The sequence below is a fragment of the Calidris pugnax genome, unplaced genomic scaffold (assembly GCF_001431845.1).
Source record: "Calidris pugnax isolate Ruff unplaced genomic scaffold, ASM143184v1 scaffold52, whole genome shotgun sequence".
In the NCBI taxonomy this organism is placed as follows: domain Eukaryota; kingdom Metazoa; phylum Chordata; class Aves; order Charadriiformes; family Scolopacidae; genus Calidris; species Calidris pugnax.
Window position 1 is genome coordinate 2,041,162 of NW_015090811.1, and position 15,496 is coordinate 2,056,657.

Sequence of the window (15,496 nt, forward strand, 5' to 3'; positions counted from 1 at the left end):
GCAGGGGATTGCTGGTGGGATACTTGGCTTGGGATGGTCCTTTTGGGTGCTAGCACCATGCTCAGAGTCTGTTGTCTGTAACTGAGGCTCCTGTGGGCTGCTGCAATATATAAGTTTATCCATAGGGTTATTATTTCTCTCTAAGGAGTCCTTGGCTTTGATACTGCCTTGTTGCTTCAGTTTTCTACACTCCAGGCTTGGTAGCCTTCAGGAGGAACTATGAGAACTGCTCTTTTTCTCTTGAGTTTGAGGAGTAAGTGGGTTGCATTATTAAACAAGGGAAACTATGGACATGCCAGGAAGCCTAAATTTGGCAAAAAAAAAGCTTTGATACTGCCTTGTTGCTTCAGTTTTCTACACTCCAGGCTTGGTAGCCTTCAGGAGGAACTATGAGAACTGCTCTTTTTCTCTTGAGTTTGAGGAGTAAGTGGGTTGCATTATTAAACAAGGGAAACTATGGACATGCCAGGAAGCCTAAATTTGGCAAAAAAAAAAGTCCACAACAGAGCCTGTGAGTCCTGAGATTCCCCTGCCACAAAGCAAAGGACTTAGACCAAGAAAAGGAGATACAGTCCACACACCCCTTGGCTCTGTCTCTCCCAAGGCTGCTGGCCCCCTGCAACAAAGCTAAGGACTTAGACCAAGAAAAAGATCCCTTGGCTCTGTCTCTCCCAAGGCTGCTGGGCTTGGGCAGCTCTGGGCTTTGGCAACGCAGCACTGAAATTTCGGTGTGGGCTGCTGAAGAGCTCAAGTGGGTGAAATAGCAAGAAAGCAGGCAGATTTCTGTAGGAAACCTGCCTGCAAGGCAATTTCCAAAACCCACCTACTCTCCATCAAAAGACTCATCAAAATAGTCACCTTTGCGTGGAGCAGTTTACTTCCATCAAACTGACATCTTCTGGAGGTGTAATTTTCCATTTAGCTGTGGTTCGGGGGCTTGATTAACTGAGGTTTCTAAGAACTTCAGGATGACAAGGGGCAAATGCAAAAGGCTGGGTACGTCCCAGCTGAAGAAGCATCGGCCTAAGCACTCTAATTAGGGATGTTATTATTAACATCCTTTCAAAAGAGTGTCAGTTAAAAATTTAAAATAAATGAATCTGAGACTCACCCACAAAACACCAGACGGCAAATCGGATCCACGTGACTGTGGAGAGCTTCAGCATGAGATAGATGTTCACCAGCATAGCAAAGGCAGGGACGAAGGGCAGACATGGTGCCATGTAGGGCAGCTTCTTGGGGTTTTCTGGCTGCTGCAGGATCACAAACACCAGCACGGCGATGAGCAGGATCATCAAGACAACAAGGAGGACAGCCCACCAGCTCTGGTCGTAGATGTAGTCTGCCCCAAAAATTATGAAGGAGCAGAAGATGAACATCAGGACAAAAAGCAGGATGACGCAGGTGGTGACCGTGTGGCCGGTGGCCACTGTGGGGCGGTCCATTTTCCCCGGCAGTCCAAGGTGGATCCGCATCGTGTAGTAGCGAGGGCCGATCAACTTCTTCAGCTTGATGAGGTAGATGTTCTCAGACTCATCTGCCTCTATCCCTGTGGTCATGTCAACTGTGCCATAATTGGGGTGATTCACGTTATAGGTGGATTTATCAGACTTCCCAATTAGCATCTCGTTATCCCCCAGCGATGGCAGATTTTTGGCCCCGCATGTGTTGGTTGGTGGGCCAGCAAACTCTTCTCCTTCACTCCCAGGGGAGCAAGCTTCCTTCTCGCAGTCGGCCAGGATGCCCTCTTTTTTCTTGGTGTGCTCCTCGGAGAGGAACTTAACGAAGCCATCGATGTCGCTCTCGGGCTGGTAGCGGAGGAGGAGGACGCAGACAGAGACCAGTGTGTAGGCGAGCAGAGTGCCAATGGACATCATTTCTATCAGGTCCCGCAGGCTGACCAGCAAGGAGAGCAACGCTGCCAGGAATCCAGAGACGATACAAGCCACTACGGGAGTTTCCGTGTAAGAGCTGATGTGGGACAAAAATCTGGAGTGCGAAAGAGTGGCAGAAAGTTATAATTGCAGAAGGCAGTGGTTCCCTGTTGTTGTAACCCTTACCCGGCTGGAGGGACCAGGCTCAGAGCTGCGAACCCTTCAGCTCTCACTGCTTTTTGGATTTTAGACTCCAGACATCCAGAGACTGGAAATACTGCTGCGGCTGGGTCTGAAGTTAGACCTAGGTCTAACCAGCTCTGTGCAACCTGAGAGGGGTAACAGTTTTAAATTGGAAGAGGGGAGATTTAGATTAGATACCAGAAAGAAATTCTTTCCTGTGAGGGTGGGGAGGCACTGACTCAGGTTGCCCAGAGAAGCTGTGGCTGCCCCATCCCTGGAGGGGTTCAAGGCCAGGCTGGATGGGGCTTTGAGCAACCTGCTCTAGTGGGAGGTGTCCCTGCCCGGGGCAGGGGGGTTGGAACTGGATGATCTTTAAGGTCCCTTCCAACTCTAACCAATCTATGATTCTATGATTCTATGAAATGAGGACTGGGACACTTGCAAATAAGTGCCAAAATTTTATGCATTTAAGCTGCTCTCCTTTGCAAGTAATCCTTGAACTTAATGCTCATCCTCCCATAACCTGTACCTTGGGTACCAGCACCAAAAGAAACTTTTTTGTAGATCTCTCCTGATCTCTTTTTCCTCAGGATTTTGCTTTGGTGTGTGCCCTGTTCTGCAAGTACCGAGCCTGTGCTCCCTGCGGTGATGGCACTGGGCTGTCTGGGTGGGGGACAGTCCCTGTGTCCCCCCTCCAAGCACACTTTCCCTCTGGGTCCCAAGTGTGCAAAAATAAATGCCATCAAGCGTATTACTGACCTGAAGAGCAGCCCGTCACCAGCCATGGCGTAGATGACTCTTGGCATTGGGAAGAGGGAGCCCAGCAAGCTGACGGTCAGGCCGGCCACAGACCCAATGGCAACGATGAACTTGGCTGCATAGAAGCCGTGGACCACAAACATTTCCATCAGTGGTGACTCGGTGTCGATGGCATCGTACGGCACCATCAGTGTGAGGATGATGCTCACCTGGGGAAGGCAAGAAGAGTGTCAGCTGGGGACTTGCAGGGCATGGGGGCTGCTCCTCAAGGGTGGAAAGCCAAAAAAGTTCAAGTCTGATTTGGATTAGATCCCTACGTTCCCTGTGGAGGGGATGTAAAATGCTAGAGGTAAGGCCTCTGAAGGCAACCTCTCTGGACATTCCTGTGCAACCTGCTCTAGGTGGACATGCTTTGGCATGGGGGTTGGACTAGGTGGTCTCCAGAGGTTCCTTCCAACCCCATATCATTCTGTGATACCTTGATGCAGGAGGCTGGTGGGATGTGGTGGGGTTTGTAACACACGCCATCCCTGCTCATCCGCTTCCTCTCTTGGACCCTCTTCCACATCTCTAGCAGAGGCAGTGCCACTTTTCCCCAAAACAAGGAGAAACGTTGCTGCAATGCTGCTGCTCCTTCATCTTTGCACTTCTGGATGCAAAAATGGCTGCGGATGGGGATGAGGTATGGGGGAGAAAACGGCTGCCCCCACCTCCCTGCAGCCATCAGAGAGAATTCAGCAGGGTGACAGGAGCCTGGGGGCAAAGTGGGCTGGGGTTGAGGGGAGCCTCAGCAGGACACTACAGTCACATGGAACCACAGCTGATGTCTCAGTTACCACCAAAGAAAGGGACCTTGATCAAGGTTCAGACTGGAACTCATGCAGTTAGACTGGAGCTCATGGGGAAGGGAGCCATGCAGATGCCCAGAAGGGACACACTATAGATATATACATAGAAAATAAAATAAAAAAAAATATATATACACACAGTAGATCTTTATATATGCATATATGTATATTTATGTACATTTATGTATACATAGCTGGTACTTACGGACACATATGCTGTCAAGCACGTGACGAGCGAGGCCGTGATGGCATAGGGGATGGAGGTGTTGGGGCTCTTGGCTTCTTCTCCAGTGGTGGCGATGATGTCGAAGCCGATGAAGGCATAGAAACACGTGGCAGCCCCTTTGAGCACCTGCATGGAGGACCAAGTATCTCAGTGGCAGGGAGGGACACTGCCACCCAACCAGGGAGAGGGAACCGGGCGGAAATGAAGGAACCCAGTTCTGCCTTGTTGGAGCTAAAGGGGGAATGGGGCACACCAGGGCTGGGGGCACACGTTGAGTTGGGTGTTTCCATCTGGGGACTGACCCTGGGAACACCCATAAAGCAGTGATTCGGTCTGGGGAAAAGATTTCAATGTGTGGCTTGTGGCACTGGAGGCATCTGCAGTTCGCTCATGGTGCACCACAAACCTGTGCCCGGAGATGCTGGCAGCGACGGAAGAGACGATTAACTGATTTCGGGTTTGCTCTCACAATACTCCACCCTAAATCCATTTATATTAGCAGGGATTTGTGGCGTGTTTACATGTTCTGTCTTAGCAAGATGGTCTCCTGTGGCAGCGAGATCCGCCAGCAGAGGAAGCCGAGGAGAGCAGCCACAGTCAGATGTGCGCCGCTCTCCAAACAAGCCCTGTTTTCCTTGGAAGCTGCAGGCAGGTTTAGGAGCACACGTTGGAGCACTTGGATGAGGAATTATTTGTACCGTTTAGTTATTATTTTTTTAAATGTGATTTTTAAAAATATACAGTATTAACGAGGACATTTATAGGATTGAAGAGCTGAAGAAGGCTAAAGTGTGGCTGCGAATGAGCTAATTTGCAACTGTAAAACCCTCCTGTACGTCCAGCGAGCTGGGTACCACGTGCCCACCACACCTCTGTCATCTCGGCTGTTTAGTGATGGAGCAGACAGTAAAATTCACCTCACTCATGGGTGAATTACCTGTAATTACTTTTTTCAAGTATCCTCTCTGCTCTTGGGGATCTCATGCCTGTGCTGTGGTGGATTTACTTTTACAAACAATTTGGGAGACAACCAGCTAGCTGAAAATGATGGGAAGACCTTATTGATTTTGATATGTTTTAGATATGCATCTTTTAAAACTCTGTATTTTTGCCAGAAGGCATTTGGGAGGGGCGAGTTAGAGCAAAACCAGCTATTTTCTATTTTCTCTTTTTCATTCCCGTTGTATGGCACAAAAAGCCAAGCACAATCCAAAGGTAAATATGACCTCTGCTCTCAGATGGGGCCTCAGTGCTCTTCCCCTCACTGTTGTTCTCTGGCAGAGAGGTATTGATTTACTGAAGGGAGGTGCAGGGACCGTATGGCAGCTTGGGAACTTTTCAATAATCAGGATTCTTGGTTTACTTTGCTTTATTGCTTATTTTTCTGCACAGAACTCCGATGGAGTCGAGCAGTGTAAATCTGAGAAATGATCTTGGGTCCAGGCCAGCTGAGATATTTTCAGTCTCTGTTCATCCTTGGATAAAAACCAGTGCAAGCAAGCTAAAAAAGCCAAATATGTCCAAATTCTCAGTAAGCTTTGAGGGAACATCCATAAAATAAGTACTGGCAGGTGGCATTATGAAGTGCTCAAAACAAATGCTTGAGAACATTGTTGTTGAAAACCAGCCAACCCAAGTATCTCCCCCCTCTGCAGAGGCTGAGCCAGCTCCTCCTGAGAGCCCTGTCTCAGATGGCCACTGCTTTTTGCTCCATCGCCTGGCAATTAGTGGCATTTCCTGGGGTATACTTTCATGTGGAGATTGGCTCTCCAGGAGGACATTTTGGAAATGTTCTGGGTTTATTCTAAGAAATGGCAGGAGATACGGGCAAAGTACTGCCATGGTCTTTGGGTTTGGTGGAGTGAGGAGGTCTGGATCCAAGCCTGCAGTGGTGGAAGTTGGGAACCCCTGGCCAAAGGAGGTTTGAGCAGGGTTGAGATTTGGGGAGTGCTGTGGAAGTAGGGCTCCTATACCATGAGCAAAGCTGAATGAGTGGCAGTGGGGTGGCACTGCTTAGGTGTTGCGTGTCCCTCCATGCGCCCAGGACTTACCCCCGGCCATCCAAAGGGCAGGAATTGCCCTTCAGCCCAGTTGTCACCTTTGATATAGAAGAGACCAGCAATCATGATGAAGATCCAGACTGCCAGGTTAATGATGTTGAGCACGTTGTTCAGCCCCACCGAGTTCTTCACCCCCATGGCCACGATGATGGTGACAATGACAGCAATGACCAGAGCAAGAAGATCAGGGTACGACTCCTCTCCTTTTCCTAGGTAAGAGAAAAGAGGTGTGTAACTCTCCATCCATAGTGGTGGACAGCACGTCCAGAAACTCTGTGGGAGCTTTTTTAAACACTTTTCAGACCCTGAGGCTTTGCAGAACTCCTTGGTCACAGTGTAAATGTGGTCGCCAGATGCCCTTGACTCTGCTAGCTGAAGTTGTTTTATTAAGGTGATAAATCTTGATGCCTCAAGACACTGCTAGGAGTTTTGGGAGGGTAGTAAACAAATGATCAAGTCCCAGTTTGCATAACATCTGCCAAGTACTAATTAAAAATCAATCAAACATTAAGTTTTCATGGCACAGGTGCAGGACAGCTAGCTGGTTTACTTACTGGCAGGAACCACAGACTGTTGCTGGAACTCCTGGTCATACAGGGCCACAACAGGTCTGAGTTTCTACATGGTTTTCCTGTGAGGGTGGTGAGACACTGGGACAGTGCCCAGAGAAGCTGTGGCTGCCCCATCCCTGGAGATGTCCAAGGCCAGGCTGGATGGGGCTTGGAGCAACCTGGTCTGGTGGGAGGTGTCCCTACCCATGGCAGGGGGGTGGGAACTGGATGATCTTTAAGGTCCCTCCCAACCCAAACCATTCTATGATCCCGAAGGGGCTCAAAGTATGATGTATCCCATCCCCCTGAATCCCGTCTGCAAACCAGTCTGCAAAGGCAAAGTACCAGAGGCAGACGGACGGTAAATAATGAATGAAGCCCTAATATCCATGCCTGACTTCTGAACGAGCTTCCAATTACTTTTCAGGCCCTAATTAAGGCCGATAGCTATGCACGGCGTGACGCACCTAGTCCGTTCAACGTCCCGACGCTGTTGATCATCCATCGGCTGATGGTGTGGTTGGCCAGCGAGTCGAACATGCTGCTGAGGGCGCTGGCCCCCGCGGCCGTGCCGATCAGGTACTCCAGGATGAGGTTCCAGCCGATGAAGAACGCCACGAACTCCCCCACCGTCACGTAGCTGTAGGTGTAGGCGGAGCCCGTGGTCTTGGGGACCCGCACGCCACGATCAGGTACTCCAGGATGAGGTTCCAGCCGATGAAGAACGCCACAAACTCCCCCACCGTCACGTAGCTGTAGGTGTAGGCCGAGCCCGTGGTCTTGGGGACCCGCACGCCAAACTCAGCGTAGCAAACGCCTGTTTGGAAAAACATGAAGAAACCTTAAGGAAAATGTGCTTGGAAAAGGAAAACAGTAAAACTGCCTTGGTCCCACCTGTCTGGAGGTGCCAGGAGGTGCCTGTGGCGGTAGTCAGCATCAGGAGGAGCTCAGAGTCATCGTGGGGGGCCATGGTGACCCTCCTTCCCCAATAGCTTGGCTTAAAAACAGCTCATGTTTCCCTTAAAATCAAGCTGTGAGGGATTCTTCTTTTTTTTTATTTTTTATTTTGAGGATGCTCAGTTCAAACTATGCCAAAACTTTAGAGCTTGTAGAAGAACCTTCTCACAGGTGTGTGCTCCTGATGTGAGACCCTCTGGTATGGCCAGCTGCAGCCCCCCTAGACATAAAAGCAAAGCCAGGTGTGAATTCATGCATGGTGGTGTGGTCCTTGGGGCCCTATTTCCCTGCAGTAGCTTTGATGGTACCTCCTCTTCCCCATCCAACAGGTGACACCATAATATGATTTTTGCCACTTTTTCCTGGGATTTTATCAGATGTTTTATTTGTGGTATCAGTATTCTGACAAGTTCCCAGCGCTTTTGGCTGCAGAAACCATCACAGCCCTCAAGTTTGCCAGGGAAAAGGTGGTTACAGTGAGACCTGCCAGAGGATGGTGTTTGGGTTTCTCCAAAGCACTGTGGGGCACAAGGAGGTCAGGGATGGTTGTAGCCATTGATTGGGATCCTGGGCCAGTGCTGGCCAGCCTCACCCTAGACTAAGATGCCACAGGAGGGCTCACACAAGGCTAAACCTCTCCTTGCCACGAAGGTGCAATCTCCAAATGCTTATCTTGGATTATTGCTGTGCAGATCCAGGCACGAGCACTGGCCTGATCATCCCTGCTCTCATTCGTATCCATGCAAGAGGAATTTTAACCCATCTTGCATAGAGAACAGAAGTTATTTTAACATTTAAAAATGTTACATAGAAGCCTCATTCTGCAAAATAATTGCAAAACTAACTTTGTAGGATAGAAGAGAAGCAAAAAGAAAGATTTAACTGGAACTGTTTGGGACGAGATTTCAGTGGACTTTAATACTTTCCAAACTCCTTGTGTACTTACTATGTCAGGACACTTTTCAATAAAAACCTGACCCTGACACATTGCTGTCTTTAAACAGCCATTAGCTTTTATTTAAAAGGAATGGATGGAATTAGTCATAAATTCCCCAAATATTAGTCAGAAGAAGTGCTGGAAGGGCACACCACATCCTGCACCTTTAACACTGCTTAAGCCCCTGTCCTGAAGACCCCAGTTCAGCTCCTGTGGATTAACAGGTTAGGGCTGTTATTATCGTTGTGTAAACACGTAGTAATTATTGAGTCCTTTATCAACTACTTTTCTCTATTTAGAAGATAATAATTGCTTCAAAATTGCAATCAGTTCAGTACGGAGAGAGGAATGAATAATTTATAAAAATGTTATGAAGTCGCTGCTCTTACTGTCAGTGCAGTTTTCACACAGTGCCAACACAGAATTACTGAAACCCTAAGCTGAAGTTGCTGGTGCTTCTTTTATTGGTATTGGAGGGTTTTGATATCCCATTCACCGTTTAACTTCCTTTAACGTGATGCTGGCAGGGCTTTTCAATGGGACTCTTCCAAACTTGATTTCTGTAGAGCAGGCCCAACCACAGGAGCAGCAAGACATCCCCGTCACCCAGCCCTACAGACAGTCATTATTCAAAGATGATGAAAAATGCATGCACCCGGCGAACGTAAGACATTCACAGATAACTAGAGGCCTGAATGATTTATGAAACAGGTGCTCTGATGGGGACAAGTATCTAGTTTCTCTCTTTGATGGCCTTTAAAATCATATAATCTTTCTTGGAGGCAGCTCTGCTTTTAGCCAATGACAAGATAAGGCTTAAAGGGGATTGTTATTGATACAGAATGATAATGGCAAAGCAAAGATATTAGTATGTATAAAATGTTTGAGTTTTCAATTACTCTACTAGGATCCCAAAATAGAAGAGTAGTCTTTCACTATGCATTGCATACAGAAACACTTTTTGGATATCTGCATTAAGTATCAGTATATATTAAGAAAATAAACTCTTTTTTCTCATAGCATGCAGTATCCAGTCCGGGAGACATGAGGTGCAAGGTCTGCTGTCCATCCCTGACTGCCACTGGCTGTTATCGGAAGGCATTAATCAAACCACTTTGCTTTGGGGTGCTGCAGGTCCTCCATCAGAAATGGGGTTCAAAGCACCCCCCTCTCTGCTTAAAAAGGAAGATACCATCATGATTTATTAGGGTGCAGATTTTATCTGGGTGCAGATAATATTGTCATTTATTAGGGTGCAGATTTTATGTGCCTAATCTCTGCATTATTATTATTATTATTGCTATACAACTGCATAATAAAACTGTTTTACTCAGTTATTCACGGCTACTCCCCGGTACCCAGAGAGATACAGCTCTCCTGGAGTCCCTGCTGGGCATGCTCTCCCCACCGCCACTCTTTGAATTTGGAGAGAGATTTCTTTTTTTGATCCCTAACCAAGAATGATTGCATGTTTCTGCAGAAAACAAGCCAATACAGTTGTTTGTAAGAGCAGCCTTTTTGTGGAAGACCATTTCTTTTCCTGGAGTATCAGCTACACTGTGTAAGTGGCATGGCAGTCATTACGCTGGTGTAATTATACAGTTATTGACATTATTCAGAAGGACATAAACACAGCTGAGTGGTTTGGTCCATGCCATCATCCCTTCCAAGATCTCATCTACAGATCCTCATTTTCCAGATCCAATTGACCTCTACATTCCCTGGTATTATCTTGTTTGGGGGTAAGAGGTGAGGCAGCCACAGCTTTCCATACAGCACATCTACATTAGACGTTTTTGTGTTAGCAGTGGCTTGGGCATGAGGACACACGGGGACCATGAGAGATCCCACAGGGCACTGGCACGATGGGAGTGATGTTTCAGGTGAAATAAGCCTCTGGGGAACAGCCTTTCAGCAGCACTGGAGGCAACACCAATTAATTCATGCTACTGTGCAAGAATTCCAGAGGGACCATCCTTCTTTAAACAAGAGCAGCCAATTAATCAAGGCAGGTATATGGCAAAATCCTATTTTCACCAAGCCTGTTCATTGTATTTCATGACCACTGCATACAGATATATAAAAGGCAGCTCCATAAAGGAAGTTTCTTTAAAAAAAGGGCTGCCATTTCTACAGCCCCACCCAAGCAGCTCATGATCAGCTGCAGCTGGAGCCCCTCATCCTGGCCCTTGTCCTGAAGCCAGGCAGCACCTGAGGCACATGCTCATCTCTTCCCTCCTCCATAATGCACCTAGGCTGTTTCTGAGCCTGCTCCCACATGGATACCAGGTAAGAGCATGGCAATGTGCTCCAAATTGTGTGGCTTGGTGCTTGAAATCCCCATGAAGAATTGCTGGGGTTGCAGAGCAGTTCCTGTGGGAGGGTCTCTTCTTGCACTGAAGCCTGTGGGGTTGTGTGGCAGAGAAAACTCTTCCACACCAGTAACCATCATGGGGGAGGACCTGAGCCTTGCCTGAGCTCGTAAAATGCAAAGGTTGTATTACTTTAGGAAAAGGAGACCACTAAAGGGATGAGCAATGGCTGGTGGGAATGTCTGTGGAGAGGGTCAGGGGGTTGGGTAAGATGCAAACTGCTGATTTTTGCCAAGAAGGGGTTTTGGTGAGAGATGGGGGTGAGAGTGGGCAATCCCAGCGGTCGCAACTGATGGAGGGAGCCTGTGGTGTGCGCTGCATAGAGGCTTTCTGGAGGAAATTTGGGCAAATGTTTCTGCTTGAGAGCTGAATAAAAGGCCTTCTAGTGAGAGAATAGAAGAGATAGATTTAATTTACCAGTTTAATCAATGATGCCTGTAAATACCCCGTGGGGAACACATTGCTTAAACCTAAGGGAAGGTAAACTGGAATTTGTCGAGTAGATGAAATTATGAAATTGAAGAAATCCCTATCTGAAACTGGGCTAAACGGCATGGAAAGGTTCAGGGATTTCTCACAAGAGGGATCTTCCTAGTGTGGCTTCCTTAAGGTGGTCACCTGGTGAAACCAAATGGCTTTCTGGAAGGTTTCTTTTTTTATCCCAAACCCTCCTGGGCTGGTGTTACAGGCAGTGAGATCTGACTCTGTGGTCTTCAATACTTCAAGGGAGAGCAGGTGACCTAGTGGTCCCATCTGGCCCTAAAACCGTGAGAAACTCCTTCAAATCTGTCCGTGCACACTTGCCCCATCTCTGTGTCCCATAGACCGGGAGTGACCATGATGAAATCACTTCCCCAAGAGCCCGATAGCCTGTCTGGCTCCTGAACCCTTGCTTGGTTCTACTTGCCAAAAACGTGTTGCTGTTATAAACAAGAGCAGCGTCAACGATGAAGCGAGGAAGCGGCCAAGGAAACTATCAAAACACTGCATCCTTCACGAAAACACTTACCCAGGGCTACAAAAGCAAGCGGAGATGAAAGCTGAGGGGGAAGCGATGCGGGCTCCCATGGGTGAAGGCGGGAGGAGCTCCCCGCTGCGGGGCAGGGCTTGTGTCTGGGGTAAAAAAGCCCCTTTTGGAGGACAGCCTGTTTTTGTTAGGTGAGACCCACCCAAGCTCCGTTTGCTCTTGGTTTGCATCCCAGCCAGCAAAACCCTCACAGAGGAGAGAAAGCGGACAGTGGGAATGGATAAGGATACTGATGTTATCTGCTGCCTCGGTTAAAAAATGGGCGTTTTGGTTCATTCCTTGTGTTGGGATCTCAAACGAACATCGGATCTCATTGCATGCTCTCAGGTCTTGTTCTAGGTTGAACCAGTGGTAAATGTATCCGAGCTACCTTGTCACTGGGGTTCTACTGGGGAGAAGGGAGGTAGGGTTGTCAGTGTGGTGGTCCCCAGCCAGCATCGCTGGGATCTTTCCCTGACATGGCTTTGGGGAGAGGGTGACACTTGTCCCTGCACTGGGGCGTGTGGGAAGTTCAACCTCACACCAACTTTGGTGGCATCTCCACAGAGCAGCGCTGCAATCTCCAGGGAAAGAGCATGATGTGCTTCTACCTCCCCTTCCAAAAATCCCGAGGCTTGAAAAGCTGAGCCAGGTCATTTTGCTGTGTTTGCTGTTCCTGCCTTTCTGTCAAAGCCCTTTGCCATTTACTCAAGTTTCCTTATCCAACCCGCGGATAAAAGCTGGATACCAGACTGACACAGCATGCAAAGTCCTCTGAGCCGGGAGAGCAGGAACATCACATCATCGTGTTAGCACTGATCTGGAAAGGACAAACGCCAGCAGTCCTGGCTTCATGTGGAAACCGCAGCTCGAGCCATATGCTCAGCTGGGTTCCTACGGAGGAGATGGAATTCACCAGCTTCTCACTAAAATACATAATTCCTCTCTCTCCTCGCATTTGTTTGTTGGCTTTTTTGTTTAGAAATTCAAAGAGTGATCCTGCCAATAAAATCAACTCCAACACTAACTGAGGAATTGTTTCACTGTTAGCAATGTCCACAGCAAAAGCAGATGGCCCTGGTGCTACCCAAGCCACCAATATCCTTTCTGTTGAAACAGAGGGTCCCACAAGCCACGTTGAGCTCTTGCTCCAATACTGTGGCCTGACTGCAATCTCTGCCTGGAACACATGCTGCAAAACTCTCACTGGTGTTTTAAAATGTATTGACCACAGGCTCCATCCTTGAGAAAACCTTCAGCAGCTCATCAGGAGGAGTTATTCTTGGGCTGCTGGCTCCCAGTACGGGGTTTGGTCTGGTATTTGGGCAATGAGAGATGGTGCACCACATGAGCACTGAGTAAGCCCAGTGTGAAATGGTATTTTTAGGCCATTTTGGGGGAAGCTATTGGCCCCTCGTAGCTTGTGCTGCTGAGCATGGGCCCTGCCAGGTGTCCATCCACCCATGAATGAAGCCAGATGATGGATGAGATGGTGTGTTCCTCAAAAAGCCCACCCACACGACTCACCTGACAAGATAGAGGCGACAGCAGCGATGATGAAGGAAACGATGACCCCGGGTCCTGCCATCTCCTTGGCCACCAGGCCAGACACCACGTACATGCCGGTGCCCACGCAGCTGCCGACGCCGAGGGAGATGAGGTCGAGGGTGGTGAGGACCTTGGCCAGCCTGGCGCCCTGGGCGGTGGTGGTCCCCGTGCCCTCCAGCATCGACTCCACGGGCTTGGTGCGCAGGACACGGGTACGCAGGGCATAGCCTGCTGCCCCCCATGGCACACGCCGTGGGTCCAGGCGTGAGAAGAAGCCACTCATGGCTGGTGTTGGGCTCCACGGAGATGGTCAAGGATGGTTTTCACCGTGCCCGCTCAGGGCTGTGGCTGCATCCCTGCACTCCGGCTCCCTCCTGCGCTGGCGGCCCGGCTGCAAGAGAGAGGAAAAGTGCTCACAACATGTTTTATAACCAAAATAGCAAAGAAAGGGGGGTGTGCTCTGCATAGAGGAACTGAAAGGGGTCCCCGAGCCATTTTCTGGCTGGGCTGTAGCGCTGGGAGAGCCCTTGGGACTGAGGGTAGCTTTGCTTTCACCAACGCTGCTGCTCCATAGAAATCTCCTTTCTCCATCCCAATTGTTTTGTACAACAGAGGTGCTCTCCTCCACCACTTTGTGTTTGTCTGCGTTATTTTAGTCCTGGTTATTAATACATCCCCATAAGAAGCAGGAACCTGATACCCTCTGAGTGCTCATTACATGGCTTAAGTGCTACCAAAAGCCATGATAGCTATGTATAACCACAAGGTGATGGTGGCCACTGTGGCACCTTGGGTCCTGGTGGGGACTAAGCCCAGCCCCAAGCTTGGCAGCACCACAGGGATGCTCCTGCTGGTACCACATGGCAGCCCACCATCACTGTGCCCAGCCACATGGGACCTTCTGCAGGACATTGCTGTGCTGGGACCATAGCTTTGTACGCTCCTGTATCCAGCGTATGGAGACCATTGTCTGCCCGTGCCAGGCTGCAGCTGGCCATAGGGCTTGAACACCATGAATTACAAGGATGGGTGATTTTTTTGGTGCTATACAAGTTGACTCTTACAGCTCTCTGGCTACTCTGGTTGATTTTTACTTTTTTGTTTGCTACCATCATCCTAAAGGGCAAAGTTTTAAAGGATGTTGCTTGTTCAGGTCCCAATGAATCATGTGGTTAAAAAAAAGTCCTTGGTGTGCTTTCTTTGTTCAGGTTATCACTTCGGTTTTGTAGTTATTTAAACACTCTTTTAGGTTTGGTTGGTTTTTTTGGGTTTCATTTTGTTTTGTTTTGGGTTTTTTTTTTACATTAAAAGACGTTTTTGTAACTGCAATAAACTTTGGGGTCTGCCTTCTTCGTAGTTAAGGCAAGCTGAGAGAGGAGTTTGGCAGAAGCTTTAAGATGGTCTTAAAATTGTCTTATGTTTCCAAATCATGAGATTGACTTAAAAATAAGGAAATTATCTTATTTTTATCTTTCTCTGTGCTTTTTCATCTTGGGTCATATTTTTAAGAACTCTTTGGCAACTGCTGTTTCCCCGCTCTCTTTCTGCTCGTTTTTTAGCAAACTGCGTAGTTGTCAGGCGAGCCCCTAACACCAGCAGCAATGGCTTCCTAGTGACACGTGACAACTTCTTGACTTCGAGCAAAATAACAAGAATTGACAATCTCTGCATGCTAAAATTAGGAAACAGGAAAAATATTTTATTAAATATGAATTTTAGCCTGGCAGCTTCTTTCCTGTTAATACAGAAATCTCTTTTTTTAATTGCCTCGAAGACAAAACAATTATTTTTTCCATCTTTACATCCAAAACAAATTACACTGTGTCTACCAGGCAGCCTTGTGTTGCTGGAATTTATTAAATAAAACACAGCATTCATTTCGTGTTTTGGTTGATCACAGTTCAAATTGTGCTAATTTTTTACCTCGAGCAACCGCAAGCTGAAAGGCTGGATGTTCTAGCTAAGAATAAAAATAAGGCAAAATCGTGACCGCTCTTGAGCAAATATGCATCTTTGGGTTTGGCTTTTGGTTTGCTCTAAGGAGTCGGTTGGTTTGTGGCATGGGCTGGATCTCAGGTTGGGTGTCCCTTTCTGGTTTAAGTGAAGGTTTGTGTTGGAAAGGGGCAGCTGAGCCAGAGCTCAGCTTCAGGGTGAAGCAGAACAGACCTTGGAGCA

The 15,496-nt window shown here is 48.1% G+C and overlaps 1 protein-coding gene across 1 annotated transcript in view; it reads right to left on the reverse strand.

The window, feature by feature from the left end:
* The window catches only part of SLC7A14 (solute carrier family 7 member 14), a 34,527-nt gene that overhangs the window by 5,836 nt on the left and 13,195 nt on the right, over positions 1-15,496 (reverse strand). The window contains exons 2-8 of the mRNA XM_014938866.1: positions 13,301-13,712; positions 7,233-7,318; positions 6,969-7,122; positions 5,942-6,159; positions 3,870-4,016; positions 2,817-3,025; positions 1,112-1,989 (exon numbers count right to left, since the gene is read on the reverse strand). Of these exons, the coding sequence (XP_014794352.1) occupies positions 1,112-1,989; positions 2,817-3,025; positions 3,870-4,016; positions 5,942-6,159; positions 6,969-7,122; positions 7,233-7,318; positions 13,301-13,604 (1,996 nt within the window). The 5' untranslated portion in view covers positions 13,605-13,712. The remainder of the gene's footprint in view (positions 1-1,111; positions 1,990-2,816; positions 3,026-3,869; positions 4,017-5,941; positions 6,160-6,968; positions 7,123-7,232; positions 7,319-13,300; positions 13,713-15,496) is intronic.